This window comes from Arvicola amphibius, chromosome 15 (assembly GCF_903992535.2).
Source record: "Arvicola amphibius chromosome 15, mArvAmp1.2, whole genome shotgun sequence".
In the NCBI taxonomy this organism is placed as follows: Eukaryota; Metazoa; Chordata; class Mammalia; order Rodentia; family Cricetidae; genus Arvicola; species Arvicola amphibius.
This window is the reverse complement of record NC_052061.1, coordinates 36,103,172-36,129,504: the sequence shown is the minus strand read 5'-3', so window position 1 is coordinate 36,129,504 and position 26,333 is coordinate 36,103,172. Positions and strand designations below refer to the sequence as shown.

The window sequence follows — 26,333 nt, the reverse complement described above, 5'->3', positions numbered from 1 at the left end:
CTTAGTAAAAGCTTGCTTGCCTAGTGTACACAGACCTGGACTTTTCTTCCCAGCACCATATAAAACTAGGCATAGTGGCACAGTAACTTTAATGCTAGCACTTGGGAGACAGAAACAGGAGTATCAGTGGTTTAGCAGCATTTTCAAGGTCAACCTGAATGATACAAAATTCTGTTTCAGTATCAAAGAAAGAACAGGACAAATCAGATAATGAATGTAAAAATATTTTGTAAATTTCAAATGATAGACCCTTGACTATTTCGTCATAAAATGTAACAATAATAACAGGCAGTGTGGGGGGTCCTCAGGGATCACCAGGGCCTGCAGAGTGTTGAAGAATGAAATCTGATTCAGCACTACTTTTAGTGACTGGTGTGGATTCAACTTTTAGAGGCTGACACCAGGCAGCTTATTTAGATATATATAAGCACAGCACTATTTTGAAGAAAGTTTCTGATGATAATTCACTCAGTCTGCATGTACAACAAAGCTTAAACATGATTACATTGAAACTCTTTTCAAAGTACATATGACCTCTTCTGTAAAGATGGGCTATGTTGACTGAGAAACAATGCTTAAGATAAGGGGTCTAGGGAGAATGACTGAGATAAACTAAGAGTCTGGGGGACCCGGTGTGGCCTGGCCCTACAGATGCGCAGATGTCACCAGGCTATTAACCACATCCATTCTCAACCTGGGCAGAAAACTGTTACACATCTCTTCCTTTGAAGAGACATCCTGTGTGGTTTAACATTCCTAGTTCCCCTAGTGCTTGTCTGTGAGCACAAGGACCTCTAGCTATATGTAAGTTTTGAGTCACACAAGTTCCAGAGGACCAATGTGACCTGTAGAGATATCAATCATACCTAGATAGCTTTCCTCCCAATTCAGTGCTTTGGTCCCAACTTGAAGATTAACACTATAGGGAATTTGATGAGTGAATTATCCACCTGGTGTGTTTGGTTAGACAAACACTTGAAATCATTGATTTAAGATTCAGCAGTTAGTAATAGTGTACTGAAGAAGACTGATACTTCATTTAAAGATTACAATATCTTCATTGAATTTTTCACCTCCCCCCCACCCCCAGCTCTGCTATGTAGCTGCTGACTACCTGGAGCTCACTATATACATGGGGCTAGCTTTGAACTCACAGAGCGTCTCTGCCTCTGGAAGGCATGAACACCATGCCATCCTAATTTTGTAATTTTTTACTTTCCTTAACATTATTGAGGTTCGGTATACACACACAAAGTAAATGTACCTTTTTAAATGTGGTTGTTCACAGCTTGTTGAATGCATGTCCACCCCAGATTTCTTGCACCTAGTCAGTCTCCGTCTCTCCCCTCAAGACAACCATTTCTTCCTCCTTCATTACTTTTGATTAGTTCTATTTTTCCAGTAGAGCCCTGTGAATGAGGTGAGAGTATATACTCGTACTTACTTTGCTCAACAGAATGTTTTTTAAAAATGGTTTATTGGTTCTGTTTTAGTTTAAGAAATTTCATGTTATGCATAACATTATGCACTTGTCTTTAGACATTTGGGCTATTTCTAGTCTTTTGAAATTACAAATGAAGCGTTTATGAACACTTGTGCAAGTCTTGGTGAGAATTTAAATTTTTCATTTCTTGTGGGTAAGTACTTGTTTTGGATAATGTTGAATAGATTTTTTTATTCCCTCCCTTCCAACCAGACTCATTGTGTAACCAGTGATAATCTTGAACTGCTGATTTTGTCTCTACTTCCCAAATGCTGAAATTACACAAGTGGAGACACTGTCTCAGGGCTAGATGGATTTTCTGAATGATTATGTGTCAGATAGTAAGCTTTATATGAAACTATCAGATTGTTTTCCAGAATAGTTTGGACCACTTTTAGTTCCTGTGAGCAGTCTTTACCAGTTCATTTATTCTGAACTTTAATCTTTAGTGGTTTGATATTCATAGCCTTTAGTTTTAGCCATTTATTGTTTGTAGTTTCTCATTAGTTTTTTACTCTCTCATCCCGACTGCTATTTCCTCTGCCTCCTCTCTTCCCAGTCCTGTCCCCTCCCCTCCCAATCCACTTACCCATTTCCCTTCAGAAAAAGGGCAGGACTCCCTGGAATATCAACCAAACATTGCAGGCATATCAAATTGCAATGGCACTTCTCCTCATATTAAAGCTGGATGAAGCTACCCAGTGAGGGGGGGAAAAGGGTCCCAAAAGCAGGCAAAAAAGAGTCAGAGAGATGCCCTGCTCCCACTGTTGGGGGTCCCCACAAGGATGCTGAAGCTAGCCAACCATAATGTATATGTGGAGAGCTTAGGTGCAAACCCATTACAGGCCGCCCTGACTGTTGGTTCAGTCTCTGTGGCCCTTAAGACCTAGGTTAGTTAATTCCTGTCTCACTATGATTTAAACAGCATTTTCTTTTTAAGTGTCTTTCATATGCTTGTGGCTATTTGTTTATTTTATTTTGGCAACAGTGTCTTATGTAGCTCAGACTAGCCTTGAACTTGTTATGTAAGCAGATGATATCTTGAATTTCTTGCCCTGCTTTACTTCCCAGTGCTGGGATTATAGGTATGCAAGCACTATGCCTCCATGCTGCTAGGGGCTTTGTGCTTACTAGGCAAGTACTCTGTCAGCTGAGCTAGATCTTTAGCCTCTGTGTATCTCTAGAGACATGTCCTTACGAATCTTTTAAACCATTTAAAAATAAGCTGCCTTATTATTGTATTATAAAATTTATATATTCTGAATAGACATCATTTATCAGAAATGCTTGCCCTCCACTCTTATGACTTACCCTAATTTTGTTATATTTTTATTTGTGTGTGTGTGTGTGTGTGTGTGTGTGTGTGGTGTGTGTGTAGGGCTCATATGGTGGTGACTGAGTGGAGATCAGAGAATACTTGTAGGAGTTGGTTGACTTTCTACATGTGGACCTGTGGATTGACCTAAATTGTCCAGGCTTGGAGGCAGGTAACCTTTACCTACTGAGCTATCTATCTCATTGACCCAAGATGATTTTTCTCCCCAGTAGGAATCCACATATTTGGGTACTTTTTTGCTAAAGACTAGGTTTTGGAACTTTATTGAACTAGTTTGAGCATTCCTGAACTTAACATTGTGTCTGTCATTCTCCAACTCTCTCTTTAAATTCAGTTTCGCACAATCTTTGTTTGTTTTAACTTTGTCAATAATCCTTAAATTAAATAGCACAAAATTTCAACTTCATTATTTTATTTTCCCGTAACTTGTTTTGGCTGTTATAAAATATTTATTTTTTTGAACTCTGACACTAAATTGAGGTTACCTTCAGAGCTTGGCTTATTTTTGTCTTTCCCTCTCAGTTTTTTAAAAATTAAAAAAAAATGTTTTGGAACCATATTTTATTTAGTCCAAGCTGACCTCAACTGATACCTCTAAATTTCTGAGCTTTGCATCGGCCGCTTGATGTATTGGATTAACCCCCCCACCAACCTCCTTCCCTACCAGATTTTATTGGTGCTGGGGATTTAAACTCAGGGGCTCCATGAATGACAGGCAAGTACTACTCTCACAAGCTGAGCTGCCTCCATTCCTTTATCTCAACAACACTAAAAGTGTATTTTCAAAATAACCCATGCACCAAATGCTGTTTGTTGGATAGATGATTGCTGTTAAATCTGACAGTTGGTTCCTTCTAATTTCTCATACTTTGCTGAGTTGAGCTGTGACTCTGGTTATGTTCATTTGATATTTTATTGAGCTGTGTTGAATTTAAGAGCAGTTGAACAGAAAACGTCTGTTTTTCAAAGTCAGTCATAGGCTTTTTCAAATTACCTTAATAATTAAGTAAAAATTTGTGCTAGTATTTCAGTTTTCTTGTGAGATGTGTAGGTACAGTATCTTCCGTCCCCTTTTGAAACATTGGGGTCTTGCTTTTGTATCTCAGGCCAGCTTGGAACTATGTACCCTAGGCTGGCCTTGAACTCATGGTAATTTTTCCTACCTCTGCCTTAATGCTAAGATTACAGGAATAAGCCATCATTCCTGGCAGATATTGATGTTTTCTGTGTTTTGTTTTGTTTTGTTAGCCCTTTATAGTCTTTCTAGAAATTTACTAAGTTGTGGAATTTGCATATAGTGTCTTTGAAGCTTATTAGCAAACTTTATTATCTAAGCTGGATTTAGCAAGTCTTGGGTTCTTAAAAACAAGTCAATATTTTATATGGGAAGTTGTATGAATGGTTTTGGAAGCAAAACATATGAACATTTCCATTTTATCTCTTTCCATATCCAGAGGATGCCAGCCCCCATCAGATTGCGGGAGCTGATCCGGACCATCCGGACAGCCCGGACCCAAGCTGAGGAACGAGAAATGATCCAGAAAGAATGTGCTGCAATCCGGTCATCTTTTAGAGAAGAGGGACAATACATAACCGGTGTCGAATGGTGGCAAAATTACTGTATAGGCACATGCTGGGCTACCCTGCTCACTTTGACATGTAGGCTGAGGGGAGACCAATCTAGCAAGGCCCTTATTATTTGAATTGATAAGAGTTAGGGAATCACCTTTCCTGACAGGTAGATGCCTGTAATTGCAGTCTGATCATGTGGCACCAAGGATAGGATGGAGAGCAATTGTGTACCTGGAAAGGCACTCTATTCCCTCATTTGTCCTTCCCACTGTAATTCTTTACGTGGATCAGAGACTTTTTTTTTAATGGTGGCCCCAGCTTAAATATTTACTGGATTAACTAGAGGGCTAATTGTTCTGGCAGAGGACCTGGGCTATAATAAATATTTAATTAGTGTTTGCTGAATGTTTCCTTAGTTAACTTTCCTTGCGCATGATGTATGGGAAAATGTCATGACAGATGCTTTTAAGTTAAAGATATTAAGTGGATGCCAGATACTTGAATTTTGTTTTGTCCTGATTTCCTCAGGCCTTAGTTGCTGCCACTTTTGTGCAACTCATTCTGCCTGCTGATTCTCTTCCTGACACAAATGTTTGTTCTTTGCTTTCTCCAGTCTATGCATTGAGGGTGATAGTTTCAGTTACAGGTATTTTTTTCTTTTGATGCTTAGACTTGATAGGGGGCTTAGAAGATATATGAATTGTTTTAAAATTTCTTAACTTTTTTTTCAGTCTTAAATTCTATTTTACTTAAGAGTCAGTGCTACCTAGTCTTTTTAAAGGAATGGGCTCCAGAATTGAAAGACTGGTGCAACACTAGTGAAGAAGGTATCCGCACAGCCTTTCTCGGGTATGGGATGCATCTGTCATGTCTGGAGGACAGCAGTCAGCCTGTCTGTTAGCTCGTGGCTTGAGTGGAAGGAAACCTCTTGCCAACTTAGAACAAAGTACTCAGATCAGGTTTTGTCAGACTTCTTTCAGTTTTGTGTTCTGCTTATGTTGAGGGCTTGTAAGTAGGGTCAGTGGCTTTAGAAATATGCGATTGGGGGGCTGGAGAGATTGGCTCAGTGGTTAAGAGCATTGCCTGCTCTTCCAAAGGTCCTGAGTTCAATTCCCGGCAACCACATGGGGGCTCACAACCATCTGTAATGAGGTCTGGTGCCCTCTTCTGGCCCGCAGACATACACACAGATGGAATAGTGTATACATAATAAATAAATATTTAAAAAAAAAAAAAAAAAAAAAAAAAAAAAAAAAAAAAAGAAATATGCGATTGGGCATGGGAGAACATTAGTTGCTTTGAGGAAAAACTGAGGTATTACTGTAAGAAGAAAGGAGACTGGGTTAGAAGAAAGGGAGCAGCAAAAATAGTGGCTGTGGATATATTCATTCATTATTTGATTTCCATAGGAGTAGTCATAAATAGCATTATTTTTCACATCTGTTGTTAACAGTTTTCTTAAAAAAATATAACCAGTGCCTCCTTTGATACAGATTTTATATTTTATTCTTACAGACTTAATGGAGTCAGAGCCTAAAGATGCTAATATTTCAAGGTATAGGCTACATTAAATTTGATTCAAATGATTACTGTATACTGCATGGCATGATAGAAAACATGGACGTCCATATAGTCTTGGTTGATTTTCATTTGAAGCATTAGGTCAGATTTATAGAAGCCTGATATTATAAATTGAGCTTAAAAAAAGCAAAGGATAAGATTCAGAATCCCTCTATTTGGAGATGTCCACTGTTAACATCTTGTGAACAGCACATTTATATATCCTCAAGAGAGTTCTAAGGGCGGAAAACTCTTGAATATAAAATCATAGTAGATTTAAGATGTTAGAGATTTTATTTTGAAAAAGATACTTGTGTATGTACATGTATACACACACACACAAAGTTAAGGTTCATTTCTATAACATAATTAAATAAAATAGCGTGGGCCAAGGTATAGTTTTTTAGTGGTGGAATTCTTGCCTAGTGTATGTAAAGTCCTACGATTGATCCATAGTACCACATTAGAAGTAATTAGTTTCATGGTATTGGTGACTTTGACTTTTGGGGATATTTTGGAACTTAATTATTTGATAAAACACTGAATTTTTAGTTGAAAAGTATGTATATGCAAGAAAGCGATGGTAAAATTTTGTTTAAAAAATAAAGATCTTTCTGTTTGGGGCTAAGAATTATAATTTTAAGTCCATTACTTTGTTTCTTTTACTTAAACAAATCCCTTCCTTATTCATGTCTTTAATTTCTTTTATATTATGCCCATAAGAGGTTCATATCTTGATTCTCTCACTTCCTTGTTTGAGTAGCAGCCATTCTTGTTGAATTGTGTATAACAACTGCCCTGTGATTGCATTTTATTTGTCAGATGGGCTGTTTATTATTTTAGTCAGGAAGCTGTATGGTGGTCATTGAGCTCTTGAAATATGGCTCGTTAACTAAGGTGACTATTAAAAGGGAAAATAAAGTTTTCTTGAGTATTGATTCAGTTTTGACAAATTTTTAAATGTGTTTTTTTAAGCAACTTGAATACGTGAGTCTATCAATTGTATATTTATGAAATTGAAATACAGTTAAAGCATTTCGTCTGAAAATGTATACAAATTGAAATGTGTGTAAGTGTAAGTAACATACTGTATTTAGAAGCCTCATACCTAGAAGTGTAAAATACTTAATACTTTCTATGATGGTATGTTTGAAATGATACTTTAGATATATTGGTTAAATAAAATATATTATTAAACTAATTTCACTTGTTTCTTTTTAATTTTTAATGCAGTGTCTAGCATGATGCTGTCAATAGAAACAAAATGTGAAGAGCCAGGCATGGTGGTGCATGCCTATAATCCCAGCACTTGGGAGGCCAAGGCAGGAGGATTGCTGCACTTTCAAGGCTAGCTTGGGCTACATAGCAAATTTTAGGCAAGCCTGGCCTACATACTAAAACCCTGTCTCAAAAATGCCAAGAAGAAAAATTTAATGAGACACATTAAAAAAATGTAAAATTTTAAGTAGCCACTTTAATAAAAATCTCACTTAAGTTTTACAGTAAAACCTTGAGGTAGGTTAATTGTCTTGAAGATGAATTCTTGTCCTATATAGAGAGGGAGCCAGAAAAAAAATTAAATTCAGAGTTTTAAGCGACTTGTTTAAATTCATTCAGCTAGTAAATACTAGACTATTTACAGTCTTTGTAACACAAAAGCCTATTCAGTTTTTGGGTTTAGTTAAATTCTATAAATAGTTATTTCCATTAAGTTTGTTTATTTTATTCCTGCCAAACCACAATGTGACCAAGAGAGTAAAAGCTTCCAGCATCGATTTAAAAGCCTAAAGCAATAGTTCAAAGTCAGAGTTAGGAGGAGTGACTCAAAACAGCCCAGAGTAGCAGTTGTTGAGTCAGCCAAAGCAGGAGAGGGGTTTAGCTCCATGGGTCCAATGCCAGAGTCCAGGAACAAGCCTGCAGGGGCCAGGCTGCCCAGGGTGAATTCCACCTTTCCTATTTTCCTTAGTGAATTGGAACAAGATCTTTGATTTCTTTTCCTTTTCTTCACTCTCTTCCTCTTTATCCTGTTTTGTCGCCTCCATTTTCTTCCTTTTAAGATCTTTGACTTTTGTGTGTCCGTGTCCTCATCTGTAAAACGGAGACAGTCCTAACCCCTTCTTCTATTATGAAGAGTAAGTTAATAAATGTTAGACATTTATGTTTTGTACATATCTTATAATTTCCTGGAGGAGGGCAAACAGCTTTTGGAAATAATGTATTCTACGAGATTGTCTTCCATAGGTTTTTTACTATCGTGGTTCCTGTCAGTAACAGTACCCCTTAATGTTTTATACCAGAAATAATAAACATTTCTATAGGTGTATAACCTTTCACTTGTTGTGGTTTAGACACAATCCTAAAATAGTTTCCTATTTTATATTAATGTGTGTGTGTGTGTGTGTGTACGTACATATCCCACAGTGCACATGTGACAGTAAAATGATAACTTGCAGGGATTGCCTCTCTCCCACCTCCATGTGGATCTCAGGAATAGAACTCAGGTCTGTAGGGCTGGTGACAATGCCATCTTGCTGACCACAAGTTGAGTATCTAAAGTGTATTTTAGAAGTTGAAAATTTGTTCCAGGACCAAGTTTTTCTATAATTCTGTTTTGGAGAATTGTTTTGAATTTGCTGCAAATATATGAAAATGAAGGAACTTCACATAGAAATGTGGTCTTCTACTACAGCTTAGAAAAATCAGAAGCTTTGGCAACACTAGATGCATGTTCCCAGGTGGTAGTCAGAGGACTGGGCAGTGTTCTCTGTGTCTTCCTAGAGTTGGCCTACTTGCTATGTCTAGTTTCCTGTGTGTGAGTCATCGCTCTGTCAGTGTAGCATTGCTGTCCACTCCTTCATCATCCCTGAAACAGTGCTTGCCATGTGTTTTAAGAGACATTTATCTGCAGGTTCTCTAAAGCTTCTATTCTTAACAAACATCATCCATAAAGATTTATGTATCTGTCTGTGCAAAAAGGTGCACATACATGGTTTGTTCCTTAATTTTTTAACAGTTGTCATAAGGAATTTTTTTTAAAACAACTCAGTTTTTATTTGAGATTTGCTTATTTTTGGTATATGTGTATGAATAACTTACCTGCCTGTATGTCTATGAACCATGTGCATGCAGTTTCTGACGAAGCCAGAAAAGGGTATCAGATACTTTAGAACTGGAGTCATAGCTGGTTGTTAGCTGCTTTGTTGGTCCCAGGTCCTCTGGAAGAGCATTCAGTGCTCTTAATTGTTGAATTTCTCCACCCCCCCAGAAATATAGTTTTTTAAAATATTTATTTATTATGTATACAATATTCTGTCTGTGTGTACGCCTGCAGGCCAGAAGAGGGCACCAGACCCCATTACAGATGGTTGTGAGCCACCATGTGGTTGCTGGGAATTGAACTCAGGACGTTTGGAAGAGCAGGCAATGCTCTTAACCTCTGAGCCATCTCTCCAGCCCAGAAATATAGTTTTTATATATGTTTTTTTTTTTTGCCTAGCAACATTATTGAACTTAGAGTTGCTCTCTATGTTATTAGTACTATTGTTTGAGAACAAAATCAATTCTTTTTCCTTTATCATTCTCAACACTTTCTCATCTGCTTACTCTACTGTATGGGTACTGCATATTAAAAAGAGACAGTATTTAATCCCAGCACTTGCTAGGCAGAGGCAGGAGGATCTCTGTGAATTGGTGGCCAGTGAGCTCCATACTAACCAGGACAACATAGAGAGACACTGTTTTACACAAAGCGGTTGGGGAGGGGACAAATGCTAGCAGGCATTCTTATTAAAAATCTTAAACCACATATTATGACTAAATATGGTGACTGTCATTGACTTTAGGTAGTTATCCTTTATCATGTGAAAACCTTTGATATTTAATCTCATAAAATGCCCTTTCCGTGTGTGCTGAAATAATCATGGTTTTTTCTTTTAACCAGTTGATTTTTATTAATAGCTACTCTATATTTTCCTTTGTGGTTTTTTTCATTTGCATTGTAGATTGACCTTACCAGTATTTGAACACATATATTAAGCTTATTTTGTTTGTCCCTTAACATGTCCTAATAAAGAGGAACTGGACAAGTAGCTCAGGTAGAGGGTGTTTACCTAGACAATGAAGTCTTGGGTGATGGATGCATACCTGTAATTCCAACACTCTGGAAGTAGAGGCAAGAGGATCAGAACTTAAAAGTCACCCTAGGCTATATAGAGTTTGAGGCTAGCCTGGGATATATGGGACTTGTCTAAAGAAAAAGAAAAAGAAATAAAAGCCCTAAAAACAATGATTGGACCATTAACAGACCCAGATTGTGATCTCCAAATGTTATTTCATTTTTAAAGAGCCTGAGCCTATTAGAATGATGACAGGTCCTAAATGCATGTTAAGAAATGTATAAAGCAAGTTAGAACCATTATTAGTCTGTGTCAGGGACCAGAAAGACGAGCTACAGAGGTTGTTAATAGAGATTTCAGTAGTCATTGGAAGAGGCTGTCACACTCCCAACTCTGATAACTGAGTGCTGAGGTTAATAGTATAATTGATTAAAAACGATAAGCCCTTCCCCAGTCCAGCATGTGGGTGTTGAATCCAGGCTCTAGAGCTTGCTAAATGTGTGACCAACCATAGAAGTTCGTCTTCAGCATCAAGCAAGTTAGCACCCATGAAAGCAAGCTAATATTTAAACAAAGTTAAGACTACAGAATTAACTCATTTTGAAACTGATCAATAGAAGGAAAGAAACATCTTTGTTTTTCGTTTCAATGTTTCTTTCTGAAAGAATTGTTGGTAATCTGATGATCTATATAGAGAAGTTGCTTCTTAGAATTTTTGGTTAGCTGATAAGAGGGGAGTGTAAGGGAATTAGACTATTACATCTTGCCGCACCTGGTGATCTGAATTACTGCTGATGTCTGAGGAAGGAAAATGATAGAGTGCCCCCTGATGAAATTGAATATTGCTACCTTAGGGCGGTACATATTTGCAAGATCAAATCAAAACAAACCTTTCTGAAAAACCCGCATCTGATCAAGCTGTTTAATTGCATATAGTGGAAAACAGTTCTTGTCCATTATGCAGAGACAGCGTAACTGTCTTTATTACAACATCGTTTTTCCTAGTAAAACATTGGGAAAAATCTATTCGTTTTAAAAAACAGCAGGTAAGTTTATATTCACAAGTAGGCGGCACAGATAGGAGTGCCGATACTGTAAAAGTGAATAGAGTTTGTATTGGGTGGGGATTGTGAAGATCAGGTATATGATGTATTTTTGTAATGGTTAAAGAACCCTTTAAGCAGCTTTTTTACATGTATAGTAAGGACACCAGTTCTGGATGGTTGTTTACTTCTGAAATGGAGAGGAAGCAAAAAGCTCTGAGGCTTATTAACAAGCAGAGGCTTCAGTTGAAATTATGATATTTAAGAAAGAAAAAAAATAAGCCAGGTCTGGTGGTGCAGACCTGTGATCTAACTACTTGAGCAGGATTGTAAGTGCAAAGCCTGCCTGGGCATCTGGTCTTAAAAATGGCTGAGGCCATAGCTCAGTTGGCACATGCCACATGCCTTGAGTTCAGTTCAAATAGCACAAGTTCGTAATTCCAGCATCTGGAAGGTGGAGGCAGGATTAAAAAGTTCAAAGTCATTTCTTAGTTACATTGTGATTTTGAGGCCATGAGATACTCTCCTGAAAACAACAAAACAAAAAGATCTTGAGGTTTATTGACAGAGTGATAAAGTGTTAGCCTAGCATGCACAGGGTTCTAAATTGTCAGCTTATCACCCAGCCCCCACATTAAGTAGCGCAAAATGTTGACTGATAAAGGTAGTTGATGTATCAGTCAGTGTTAGAGTTTTTATGTATTTTTGAATAAAATATTTTATAGGTATTTTTCTTTTTCTTTTTCTTTCTTTCTTTTTTTTTTCTTTTTTTTTTTTTTTTGGTTTTTCGAGACAGGGTTTCTTTGCAGCTTTAGAGCCTGTCCTGGAGCTAGCTCTTGTAGACCAGGCTGGTCTTGAACTCACAGAGATCCGCCTGCCTCTGCCTCCCGAGTGCTGGGATTAAAGGCGTGCGCCACCACCGCCCGGCTTTATAGGTATTTTTCTTAAGAGAAGTGATTCTTAATATGAATGTCAGGTTTTAGAGATTTTTTTCTCCTGGACAGAGAAGAAGGTTTCTCTTCTGTAAAGATGTTGCTAGGCTACATAGTGGTATGTATAACAGGCTTGGTTTTTTGAAAGAGTGTGTGTTAAACTACGGGGTCGTATTTTTTTAATGGTAAGAATAAAACAAATAGGCATAAAGCTCCAATTGGTTAAATTTTCAAGGCAAAGTACATGTGTGCTCCTGACTATCCTATAAGTTTCTTCTAAAGCTAAACAGATTGAGCATGGAGCACCTTTTTTCCCTGGAACGCCATATTAAACACTGATGAAAATGGGACCTTGGGTATTTGCTTCAGAAGAAAATGGGACAAGACAAGAAGCCTGTTGGGTGCTCTTTTCTTTTTGATATGTATGTGCTGGTGCATGTGCGGAGGCCGATGCAGAGGCCGATGTGGAGGGTGATGACAGGTCATCTCCTCAGTTGCTTTTTCAGTTCACTTTTTGAGACAGATCTCTTTCATAAACCCGGGAAGCTCACAGCTTCAGCCAGAGTGCTGAGTAGTACATTGCTTGGGATCAGCCTCTTCTGCCCTTGGCCTCGTTCTTCTTCCATCCCCATTTCTGGGATCACAGATACTTGCTGCTAAGCCTGACTTCTTAAAGATTTACCACACACACCCACCTCGCACCCATTTGTTCATGTGTGTGTTTTCACATGTACTCATGACTTGTATGTGGAGATCATAGTTCATTTAGTGGAAATCCGTTCTTTCCACCATGTGAGTTCCCAGGAAATTGCACTCAGCTTGTTAGACTTGGTGGTAAGCTCATAAAAACTATTTTACTTTATGTGTATCAGTGTTTTACCCACATGCTTGTTTCTTTTTATGTTCATACTTGCTCGAACTGGAGTTACTGATGGTTGTGACCACATGTGAGGCTGGGAATTGAACCCAGGTCCTCTGCAAGAGCAAACCAGTGCTCTTAACTACAAAGCCATCTCTCCAGCTCCCAAACCTAATTTTTTTAGCATAAAGATTGGGGATCCTCATACTTACACACCCGCGAACACTTGACCCACTGAGCCTTCTTCTCAGACCTAAGTTCTTATAAAAATTTATAGCTGAGCGGTAAGTTGCACACAACCTTTAATCCCAGCACTCGGGAGGCAGAGGCAGGTGGGTCTTTGAATTTGAGGCCAACCTGGTCTACAGAGCTAGTTACATGGAGAAACCTGTCTCCAAAATAATAATAATAATAATAATAATAAGTAATAATAATAATAATAATATATTTTGTTTTGGTTTGAAGTTTTCTTTTAAAAGGATTATTAAAAGTCATCTAGAACAAACAGTCTCTACTTAAAGTCTACTTATCACCAATTTCCTTGAAGTAGTCAGCCATGCTTGGTACATAGCTATAGTGATAGCACTTGGAAATGGATATAGGAGGGTCGAAGAGTTTAGGGTCATCTACACAGGAAGCTGTAGTTGAAGGCTAGCCTGGGATACAAGAATTCCTGTCCCAAAAAGCCGTAAAGCCAAAAATAATTTCAATAGAACTGTCTTATACTTTGAAAACTTGCCTGCCAATTCTCACCAGTCCTTCTTAAGAATCATTCCTAAGCCTTTGTGCTTGTTCTGGAGAGGACTGATAGCTTCAAGTCCTCTTAGACTTGCTGCTAATGGCTGACTCGAATGCATCTGCTTGAGGACGATTCTGAGGCTGTTTCAACAAAGATCAGCTGCAGAGAATTAATGATTCCCTGGAACACAGTGATGGCAAACCCATGCCTGCTCCTAAGTGGAATTAGGTTAAAAGTGGTCCAGCTCCTAATTTGGACTGATTTCTTTCTAATCCAGTATGTGTTTTTTAAGGAAATAGGAGCCTCTTTCTGATCATTTTCCCCACCAGAATTGGGTACCCTTGTTTTCATAGTGTCCTATGCGTAACGGCTCTGTGTGTGTGTGTGTGTGTGTGTGTGTGTGAGAGAGAGAGAGAGAGAGAGAGAGAGAGAGAGAGAGAGAGAGAGAGAGAGAGAGAGAGAGATATTGAGAGATTGAGAGATTTTATTATATATTTCCTTTTCCTTTGAGTATCAATATCTGGCACATTGGTTGCTACATTGCAGGAGTTTACTAATTTAGAGCAGGATGTGTTTAGGGGTCAAGCTGGTGGTAATCATACCGTCTCAAAACAGTGTCTCCCAATTAGAAGCAAATGTTAAAAAAAATCAGGGAACAGGAAAGAGATCATTATCAGGCTTTGAAATTAAAGGTAGGAGAGAGGCAGAGATTCCTATGGAAAGGCAAGTATACCACAGTGCAAGTTAAATAGTGATGTTGGCAAAGGGGAATTTGATAGGAGGTATAAAGTAATTACTAGCAGAAAAAAAGCAAAGCTTTTGTGGGGATTAGGGATTAGGAACAGATACATAGAAGCTCTTACAAGCACCTGCAGCAATTATACAGGTCTCATAATAATCAGTCTTCATGAATTTCTCTTAAAAGACTGATCCACCCCCCTCTTAACTAAGCATTACAGACACGGTTTCTCTGTAGCTTTGGAGCCTGTACTGGAACTTGCTCCATAAACCAGGCTGTCTTGAAACTCAAAGAAATCAGCCTGCCTCTGCCTCCCGAGTTCTGGGATTAAAGGCATGCACCACCACCGCCCAGCCCATTTCTGTTTCCATTAATGAATTATTCTCTCCTAGTCTATTTTCATTATTTTTCCTTGGAATAGGTAATGACAGTGTAACTAATTCTAAATTTGAAAGATGCAAAAGGATTAGGATAAAACTCTTTTTTCTATTCTTATCTTTCCATCACTTGTTCCGTAGGCCACTAGTGGCTCAACTTATTAATAAACATTCTTCCAGATACATAATGTACATTGTCCATCTGCAGGTGATTCTAGCCCATTGTTTGCATTGGACACTCATCTGTCCTGAATAGTAATCCATTTATCAGTATATCATCATCCTTACTCCAGGGACTGAAGAGATGACTCAGTGGCTAAAAACTGTTCTTGCAGAAGACCCAGGTTCAATTCCCAGCACCCACATGGTGGTTCACAACTGGCCGTAACTTCAGTTCTAGAGAATCTGATGCCATCTTTTGACCTCTGTAGATCCCAGGCAGAGATATGGTGCAGAGATAGACACTCAGGCAGAATACTCATACAAATTACAGAAGAATTTTCTTGTTGGGTGGTGGTGGGTTACACACCTTTAATCCCATCACTTCGGAAGGCATAGTCATGTGGATCTCTGAGTTTGAGCCAATCTGGTCTACAGTGAGTTTCCAGGACAGCCAAAACTTCACAGAGAAATCCTGTCTTGAAATCAGCACAAAAAACAAACAAACATTAAACTTCTTTGGGCTAGGGCATGTAGCTGCATGATAGAGTATTTGCCTTCCGAGTTCTCAAACGACCCTGAGATCAGTCCCAGCAACAGAAAAAAAAAAAAAAAACATATGTTTTCGTTTTCCCTCCAACTTCTTTGATGTATTCATAGTAGTATATTTTGCCCTGTAGGCTTGCTGACAGCCTGATATTATGGAGACATTTTCTCAATTGAGGTTCCTTCCCCTCTGATGATTCTAACTTGTGTCAAATTGACATAAAACTAGTCAGTATACCCTCTTCTACCTCCTGAGGGCAACCCACATGCATGTATACTTGCATTCAGACACATGCGTAAATAAACATAACATTATTTTAAAGTCACTTTAAAATGAGAGATACTGAGACAGGGTATCTCTATGTAACCCTGGTTATCTTGGAACTCACTTTGTAGACCAGGCTGGCCTGGAACTCAGAGATCTGCTCACTTCTGCTTCCCAAGTGCTGGGATTAAAGGCATATCCACCATTCTCTGTATAAAAATAAATCTTAAAAGTAACATCTCCTTCTATGCCAGGCTCTTCAGGCTCTTCATCCAAAGATGGCTTTGCTTTCAACCACGAAATTGGATGTGAATAAAAATAATCCTTGTTCTTAAAAACAAAAAGTATCTCTGCATGTGGGGATTACAAGTCTCTTTAAAAACCTTTATAGTAAGCTACTTTTATAAGCATATAGCTCATGCTTTTAGTATACAGTTCAATATCTTATAACTTAATTTAATTTGCGTTTGTTTTATGAGGTTAACTGCATTTATTTGAACTGTTTATCTATGAATTGGTCTGGCCTAATATTTTTTCATTTTAATACTGAATTTTCGGTCTTTTTCCACAGTCGGGTTGGAGGCCTTATGAATGTGAAATGAGTTGCAAGTATGTTTTCCTAGGGGCATTTGTCTTTGAAATTCGGCCATATAGTTTGGTATAAAAGTCAGTTTCCTTTTAAGATTGTCTGGGATATGAATATAGTGAGAACTAGGGTTTGGGGAGCTAGCTTAGTCAGTACAGTGCTTGTGCACCCATCATGGAGAACCCGAGCTTGTCTGTAGAACCAAGTAGAAAATGCTGGGTGTCATAGTGTGCCCTTGCCATCTCAAGGCTGGGATGCAAGACAGGAGACTCCTTGGGACTCACTGGCCAGTGACAGACCCTGTCTCAAAAATAAAATAAAATAAAATAGAAAAAAATAAAAAGAGTGAGTGCTGGCAAGATGGCTTAGTAATTAAGAGTGCTTAGTGCGTGACCACGAGAACTGAGCTAAAATCCCAGCACCTGCTTAGCAAGCGGGCATGGTCTCACGAGTACCAGTAACTCCAGCTCTGGGGTGGTGTGAAAACAAAAATATCTCAAACAAATGAAGTTCACCTTTATGATTTCCAAAATATATCTCATAAAAGAAAGAAATGGTGACTTGTGTGACTGTCTTAAAACACATTCCTAATGATATGCGCGATGTCTTAAAGAGTGTGGCCTGCTCACTAGATAATTTAAATAAAATGCTTATTTGCGTAGTGTTTGGAGTTGACCATGAGCAGGGTTCAGTAATGATAATGGCAGACTTTGTGATATTTGAATCTTGGCATTTTCTTCTTGACAAAATTGTTGTTGAATTATTCAATGGAATGTTTGAAAAATAAAGCTTAAGTAGAATTTTTGATATAGTGTGTTTTGAGAGGTAGTATGTCATTATAGCCCAGGATGGCTTCAGGACTTGCTGTTGTAGCTGAGATTGATCTTGAATTGACCCTTTTGCCTTCATCTTCTGCCATGCCCAGATTACAGGCCTGCCCTACTAAGTGTGCTTCAAAGGGAAGCTTTACTAACATTCAGCTTATGATTGTTTGTCCTTCTTCACCAGCAGGGGCCCTTTCTGCACACATTGACGTCAACTTGATTCACAAATTGTTTTAAATTTTGAATAGAATATGTTTGCAGGAAGGGCAGGGCTGCTACTTCCCTCTTCACTCTTGTGCTCCAACCCCCTTTACAGAAAGTTTGTTTTCTCTTTTGATTCTGGTCTTGGGATCTTAGCTTTGTTATTGTAGTCAGTCACCTAACTTGAGGTGCTTTAGTAATTAAAAGGTATCTTAAAAGAATAATTAAAAATAGCCTCAAAGAGTTCTATTTGTAGAACTGCTTTACTTCCTTCCATTTCACTTGAGCCCATTAATAAGATGAAGTCATAATGCAAAGTAGTCTCCAATGACCATTGCTTCCTGTGTACATAGGTTTCTTTCTTGTATAATTCAAAGGAGAGTGTAATTTAAAAGCCTCTCTAGGAGAGTTTGATTCGTGGATGTCCTTTGACAAACACTAGCCCAGAGGGAATGTTTGACTTTTTTTTTTTTTTTTTTTTTTTGTCCATATGAAACCTGAAAGTTTATCTGAGTGGTTGTAACTTTCAGGAAAGGCCCAATCTTACTTATAAAGGCTCTTAGCCCTGAAGAGTTTAGTTAAGGGTAGCTGTCTTTTATTGTTTGACCCCAGGACATCACACGCTAGACAAGTGCTTTTCCAGTAATTACCTGAAGAAAAAAAAGAAGACATAGTATCACTATGGCGCTTTGCTCTGGAGACTTTATTTTCTTTCTGCATTTGATTCCTTGGTTCAAACCCTAAATGTAGTGCTTTCAATGTTATATCAAAATTCTTGAATTCATTGTATATTTTGATTTCTAAGATACTATTGAGTGCTTTATTTCCAGTTGTTAAGTGTTCTGATTATCAAAATAGAACCAAATCTTTGTATGTGTATGTATGTGTGCAAATGCCTGAGGAGAGCAGAAAGGGGAGTCATAGTCCCTGGGCTGGGAGGTACAGGCAGTAATGACCTAAGTGATAACGGTCTTGTGAACCCAACCCAGGTCCTCTGCAAGAGCAGCAAGTGTTTGCTTGCTCTTAATCTCTGAGCCATACAAATTCAAACTCCAGTCCCTGTGAATTGTGAATTAAAAACAATGCTTTTCCTTCTCTGTTCACCCCTGTTTTTTTTCTTTTTTGTTTTCCTTTTCTTTTTTCTTTTTTCTTTTTTTCTTTTCTTTTCTTTTTTCTTTTTTTTTTTTTTTGTAGTTGGAGTGCCTCAAGCTAATCGCCTCACAAAAATTCACAGACAAACGCATTGGGTATTTAGGAGCAATGCTGTTATTAGATGAAAGACAAGATGTGCATCTTCTCATGACCAATTGTATCAAGAAGTAAGTCTTACCTTTTCCTTCCCCCATAACAACTGTTTTACTCTTTTAAGGATTTCTTAAGAGAATAAGAATGTCTACTCATTGATTTTTATATTTAATGTCCAGAATATATTTGAGCATCTCTTAATTGTAGCTAATACTGTAAAGATACTAAACAAAAGAAAACAAAAGCATTGCTGTATTCTATTTGGACATAATACACAATTAGCAATTAGATAAGCATTTGGATATTTTTAGAAAAGAGAAGAAAGTACTAGTGAAATCTAGATTTTCATATTTCTTATTTTTAGGATGTTAGATACCACGAATAATGAAATTTTAGTAGTGTGGAATTGTACTCATCCTCTGTAAAATATTAGATTTACTTTATTATCGTGTGTATTCATGATATGTGTATGTGAGGGGAGAGTGGTCATTGGGGTGTGTGTGTGTGTGTGTGTGTGTAAGTCGAAGGACAGCTTTTGGAGTCGGTTCTCTCCTTTCACCTTTACATGAGTTTCAGGGACTGAATTCCTCAGGTCATCAGGCTTGTAGTATGGCAAGTGCTCTATCCATCTTTGATCCATTTTTCCCCAGGCCTGAAAATATTTTTTTTTTTTGAGACAGAGTATTGCTGTAGTGCCTTAAACGTAATCTGGAACTTCTAGCTCTCTTACCTCTACAGTGTTAGGAATAGAAGTGTAGTTGTGTGAAGCTTGACTCAGCCCCTGTAACTTAGTACACAACATCTTTGAAGTCAGTGCTTCACTGAGGCAGTGTACTTATATTTCTTCAACCTTGTGTAATGACCAAGGAAGACCTGCTAATGTGAACAGATGAGCGCTCTAGTAGGAAGTTAGTTGTTTTCTCCAGTCCCCTCTTAGAATATTCTGTTAGGGTGGTGTGCAGTGGTACATGCCTGTAATCCCACCATTTGCAAAATTCAGTCAGGTGATCTCAGGTTCAAGCTTGGGCCGTTTTGATGAGATAATACCATGAAATATGAGTAGTGAACATACCAAGTTGGTTAATTATTCAGCTTTATTGCATTGTATGCCTACAAACCCGGTGCTGTTGTAAACACCAGGGTGGTGAGTAGAAAAACATGAACAGTATCCCTTAGTGACATGAGACTATATCCTTAAAGAGTCATCATGGTTGTCTTTCACATTGTGCTGTAAACCAGGGCTCTTAGGCAGTTCTTCTCCTTTGTTCTTTCATGTCTGTTGCTGTTACTTAACCTTTCAGTCATGTGCAGATAAGCTGGCACTTCTGCCCAGCAGTAAGACTTTAGTTAGAGTTAATACCAAACCAGAGCATAGGCTTGTAGCTTGGTAAAAGTTGAAAACCGAGGCACATCGATAAAGAAGAAATCTTTTTTTTATTTTGTAATAAAATTTTATCTGGGTGTGGTATCACACACCGTTAGAGTCAGATAGATCACTGAGTTTTGAGGCCAACCTGATCTACACAGTGAGACCCTGTTTCAAAATAAAACAAACAATACCCCCCCCAAAAGATTCTCCTTTATAAATGCTAGACTGCCTCAAATTCTCTGTGTCCTCCAGGCTAGATTTGAACTCAAGATTCTCCAGCCTCAGATTCCTGGCTGCTGGTGTTACAGGTTGTGACACGATTCCAGCTTGTGTTAGGCCAAATCTCCAGGTGAGTTCAGGAGAGGATGTTTTCAGATAATTGAGAATTGATGAGCATTTCATTTTAAGCATGGCATTATTCATATCTTCCTTGTTTGTCTGCTAGCAAGTGTGTGTGTGTGTGTGTGTGTGTTCAATGTGTGGGTTCATGTGTATTGCAAGGCTCATGGTGTAGCAACATACTGCTTGCTGCTTTACTTATTGGTAGAGGAAAACCTAAGGTAGTTAAAGATCTTGGAGTAAAGTCTTTTAAGAAATTGAATCTAATATTTTAATAACTTGCATTTTGAAAATATCCTTAACTATTGAAAATGAATACAAAATATTTGTAGGAGCTTGGCCTGAAAGTGTTAAAAACCATAGTTAATATTCAAGCTTTACTTTAATAATTTTATCTTAAATTATTAGAATTAGTATAAAAGCAAACTTAACTTTTAAACTTTTTTAAATTGAAAATACTAATAATGGGACCAGGCGTGGTAGTGCATTCCTTTAATCCCCTCTTGCATGAGTCAGACTCAAGTGAATCTCTGTGACTTTGAGCCAGCCTGGTCTATATAGCAAGTTCCAAGATAGCTAGAGCTATGTAATAGAGAGACCCTGTCTCAAAAAGCAAAGCAAAACAAACCAAAACTAATAATGACCTGGGGGTTTAGCTTAGTTAGTGGTAAAGTATTTGCCGTGTGTGTGTGTGTGTGTGTGTGTGTGTGTGTGTGTAACTCCACTTCCCCATAGAATAATAGTGAACTATTGGTTAACATAAGTTTCCTTCTTTCCTTTTTCCCTTCCTTTTTCCCTCCCTCCCTTCCTTCCTTCCTTCCTTCCTTCCTTCCTTCCTTCCTTCCTTCCTTCCTTCCTTCTTTCTTTCTTTCTTTCTTTCTTTCTTTCTTTCTTTCTTTCTTTCTTTCTTTCTTTCTTTCTTTCTTTGTGAGACAAGAGTCTCACTATGCAGCTCGGGGCTAGCTTAGTATATGTTGGAATTGTAGACATGTAGCTAGCTATGAGTAAAATTTTCTATGAAAATATTTTATAAAATAAATTTCTGTGTTAAGAGTGGCATTGTTTTATATTTTCCTGTGCCACCCAAAGAAGGATAGTTGGATGCTCATGTCTTCACTCACTTTCTTGGCTGTGGCATATTGACTAATGGAGGTAGAGAGAGTCTAGCAGGTATAATGTGGAGAAGGGAAAAACTTGGCAGTTGCATGGCTCACAATCCCAGCTGTTCTGGAGCTGAGGCCAGAGGATCACAAATTTGGGGCCTATCTGGGCTATGTAGTAAGTTCAAGTTTGATCTGGGCAAGTTATCCAGACTCTGCTTCAAAATAAAAATAAGCACAGTTGGATATGTAGCTGCATGGTAGGTAGAGTTCTTGCTTATTTAGCATAAACCTGTTTCAGCAGCACCAAGAGTTTTCAGAGTACTACATATTCTTTGCTACTATGCTAACATTGAATACGTGCCCCCCCTCTTGTTTTTTCAAGACAGGATCTCTCTGTGTATTCTTGACTGTCCTAGAACTCACTGTGTAGACTAGGCTGGCCTTGATCTCAGAGATCCACCTGCCTCTGCCTCCTGAGTGCTGGGATTAAAGGCTTGTGCCACCACTGCCCAGCTAAGAAAAAATTTTGTAAGCATTTATTTGTTTTGTATGTGTGTTGGGTCGAGTGTACCAGTGCATGTGTGGGTGTCAGAGAACAACTTGGGTGGGGAAATTGGTTTTCTCTGCCCTATCAGTTTTGGAGATTGAGTTCATATCACCAGCCTGGGCAGTAAAATACCTTTACCACCTTAAACCATTTCACTCAGCCCTTAAGCAATATTTACCCATGAATAATTTCATAATGCCCAGTGGAACCACTTGGAAAAAGAAATTCTTCACTAAGTTATGTAGATCTTCTGGATGCTAATGCATCTCATCTTGAAATATTAAAAATACCTCATGGGTTAGTATTGTCACTGATTCAATAGAATAGCATTATATATAAACTGTCAAATTTGTGGAGATGATAGTTTTCCAAAAACTACAGTTTTTTTTTTAACTACAAAGCTTGGATTATGCCACTAGAGCAGGCAAAATATCAGTTTGTTCCTTTTGAAATTATATGCTCAGATGAGTTTCAATTCTTTCTCTCCAGAAAAGTGTACCCCAGGCTAGTCTCAGCATTCTGAGTGATGGGATAGGGGTACAGGGGTGTGTGCCCCCTGCCTGCTGGCTGTTTAGTTTAAAAATGAAAGCTGCCTTTCTTCCTTGTTCCTTACCTCAGCCATGCAGTGGCAAACACAGTTGTTACCAGCGTTTACTGCCGCTGCCTTGACTGGTGTTGGCAAGCAGTTTTCCCACCACGGCTTTTACTGACTGCAGAGGCCGGCACAGTTGACAGTATAACAGGATTATGAAAACAGTTTGAATCTCATGAGCTGTTGAGATGCCTGTAAACCCTGTGAACCAGTGGTTTTCAACCTGTGGGTTGTGACCCTGTTGGGTGTTGCATATCAGATATTCTGCATATCAGATATTTATATTCTGATCATAACAGTAGCAAAATTACAGTTACGAAGTAGCAACAAAATATTTTTATGGTTGGGGTCACCACAATATAAGGAACTATATTAAAGGGTCATAGCATTAGGAAGGTTGAGAACCACTTCTTTGAACCATGTTGTGCTAAATAATGCAAAATGCTCAGAAACTGGTAGAAGTATTGTATATCATATAATTTGGCTTCTGAATAACAAGAGTTAATTTCAAGATATAAGTAAGTTTGACAGTTCATGTTTTAATACTTTAGCTTTTTTGAATAAAACACTTTTATACAGTAATGTATACATTTTCTGTTATGATCTGAATTTCTGAGGCTATAATATATAAAGAAATATTTATACAACTCACAGTTTTATAGGTTAAAGTCCAAGATGTGATAGCCTACCAAACTGCTTAGCTTCTGGGGAGGGCCTTGTGGCAGACATCATCATCCACAGCAGAGCACACGCACGGGAAGGGGGAATCACACAAGGAAACAGGAATCTCTTGCTCCTTTAAAGCAACTCAACCTCATGCATGAGTAGTGTTTAGTTCTAAACACTAGTGCCACTTCTGAGGACAGGTCCTCAGTGACTCAAGGCTCTGTGTCTTAAAGAGTCCACCATCTTGACTATGGACACACTGGTGACCCAGCTTCCAGCATACAAGGATACTCAAGCCACATTGATGTGTTAGAAAGCACTTCAGAGGGCTCACTCTTAATGTCTAGCTTAGTGTGGTGAAGGTACTTTCACGAGTGCTAATTTTATCATAGTAATAACATTTACAGATTTTCCTTCTTGAATAGTAGATATAATCTAGAAATATCGAAAATAACTTATGTAAGGTGGCTAACGTTAATGTATATATATCAAAGGGTACTATATTTTTTGGTGTGTTTACATTATCTTAAGTTCACTAGTAATTAAGATTCCTTCTCTGATTTTTTTTTATTATTAGTTATTTATTTTTTAAGCATGGTCTTGCTATATAACTCTGTCTGGCCTGGAAATTGCTATGTAGATCAGACTGGACTCAAACTCATAGACATCCTCATGCCTCTGCCTCCCAAGTGCTGAAATTAAAAGTGTGTGCCACCACACCTGGCTATACAAGAGTTTTAGTGTGAGTCTTTAACTTTTCTTGTAGGCAAGTAACTAAATCATGGTCTTAGAAAGTTCTCGACAGTTTTTGCTGCATCTTTTTACTTTTAGTGGTTGCTAAGTGGTATCTTTAATATCTAATGGGTAACATATTCTTGTGACTTGGTCATTTGGAAACTTTGGATAGAAAACTTAGATATTATTGGTTCACTATGTTAAAAAGTTGGAATAAGAATTTTTCTAAATTCTATTTAAAATGCATTTTTATATTAAGTGTGTGTGTGTGTGTGTGTGTGTGTGTGTGTGTGCCATAGTACTTGTATAGCCTTTGGTGTCAGTACTGTCACTTACCTTATTTTGAGACAGGATCTCTTGTTCTATTATATATGCTAGGTTAGCAGTCCTGCACAGCTTCTGGAATTTTTTCTGTCTCCACTTCCCTTCTGGCCATTGGGCACCTATGTGCTACTGAGGCTGGCTTTGCAGGGGTCTTAGGGACCTATATTAAGGTCCTTAAGTTTGCAAGGCAAGCACTTTGTGCTTAGCTAGCTCCCCAGCCCATACAGTTTTGCTTTGTTTTGTTTGCTTGTTTTTAGTGTAGTAATCTTGAGATTCACAGTTAGGTTGCTAGGCTGCTTTTGGGAGACTGTGTTTGTTCCTATTTCCCTTTCTTTCTCTTGCAGTGATCTTAATCATAGTACACAGTTCGTACAGGGGCTCGCACTTTGTACCCTCGGCTGCATGGGCTCTTCAGAAATGTGCAGAGATCTTGCAGGAGAGGTAGAGAAGCTTCTGAAAACCTCCAACTCTTACTTAAGAAAAAAGGTAACTTTGCAGTAAATCAAATGTCTGTCTGGATTAGGTGGTATTATGGAAAGGAAAAGGCAGACTACTTGTTTCTGAAAGCTTAGATGGAATTAAATTTTTTTTTATTTTTTCAGTAAATGTATTTAAAAGAATTATACACGTTATATATACAGTTAAATTTATAGAAGGAGTCTTTAAGTTTTGTGACACTGTTAGATGTGTTGGTCATCTGACTCAGGAATGATTATCAGAGATGGAAGTCCATATCTGTTTTTCAGTTCCCCAGAATTTCACTTAAATTTAACTTGTGTGATAAATTTCTTTTAACTGTGATCTACTTGAAAGTGTTTTCCCCATGTGTCTGGCAATATGTGAACAGGAATGGGTGGGCTTAATGTTCCTCATCACTTCATTAGTATATACTGGACAGCCCCAGGCAGTTCACAGATAGTAAATCTTATTAACCAGCCTCTTAATTTTTCTAGTAGATAATTAGTTGGTGAAGTTCTTTTCTAAGATTGGTTGGCTTATTTGAAATAAATTTTTTTTGTCTTTTTATTTTTATTTATTTTTTTTTTTACAGGCAGCACTGTGTGCTGTTCATGTCATCAGGAAGGTTCCTGAACTTATGGAGATGTTTTTACCAGCAACAAAAAATTTATTGAATGAGAAGAACCATGGTAATGTGATTTGGATAAACTCATAAAGTACTAAGAAAGGAAGGGTCAGTTCTGTGTTTCAGGGCTTTACAGTTACCATAGGTCTTGCCTGCCAGATTGTAGCTTTACAGTTAAATTGGTTTTTTCATAGTAAACCTACCTTTTAGTTCTGATCCTGTATCACATTATTAATGTTCAGTATGATGTACAAATGATCATATCTTCAAATTTTATGTAAAAGCCATCTGATTTCTTGACCATTTCATAATAAAATAAGACATTTTTTCATTGCTAGCATGTGTTAGTAGTATAAGATTACCAAAAACTCTTTTTTGGTTTTTCGAGACAGGGTTTCTCTGTGGCTTTGGAGCCTGTCCTGGAACTAGCTCTTGTAGACCAGGCTGGTCTCGAACTCACAGAGATCCGCCTGCCTCTGCCTCCCGAGTGCTGGGATTAAAGGTGTGCGCCACCACCGCCCGGCTCAAAAACTCTTGAGAGTTATTTCTAACAGGAATCTGTAGTGTGCATTCAGATATCTTTATATAAAGTTTGAGAAAATTTAAATGTAATGTGGCTGGGCTTCCTTTCCCCCAAAACTTTTTGAAATGAGTTCCAAGTAAAGTTTTGTGTCTTATATACTAAGAAAAAAATGACGCAGTATATTTAATTTGATTAATTTACACCACATTTTAATTAAATTAATTTAAATCTGTGCTCTGCTGTACTGTGTAGTGTTAAACACTACACACTAGGTTTAGCTAGGTCTGTCAAGTCTTTAGACATCCTTTTTACTGACTTTGGGATAAGCAAATTTACTTGTCATTTGTGTTTTGATATATTTTATCTGAAAATTTAGTATCTTACTAAGGTTTTTGACTGGGATTATTTGTCAGAGTGTAGCCAATAGTGCATTGCAGAAACATGGAGAAGGAGAGATGGAGCTTATACTA

At 38.0% G+C, this 26,333-nt stretch overlaps 1 protein-coding gene across 1 annotated transcript in view; it reads left to right on the top strand.

Annotated features, from left to right (window-relative positions):
• Positions 1-26,333, top strand: part of Ap1g1 (adaptor related protein complex 1 subunit gamma 1) — an 81,430-nt gene that overhangs the window by 23,586 nt on the left and 31,511 nt on the right. The window contains 6 exon segments of the mRNA XM_042054205.1: positions 4,274-4,411; positions 4,414-4,478; positions 17,397-17,454; positions 18,531-18,655; positions 24,601-24,742; positions 25,308-25,404. Of these exon segments, the coding sequence (XP_041910139.1) occupies positions 4,277-4,411; positions 4,414-4,478; positions 17,397-17,454; positions 18,531-18,655; positions 24,601-24,742; positions 25,308-25,404 (622 nt within the window). The 5' untranslated portion in view covers positions 4,274-4,276.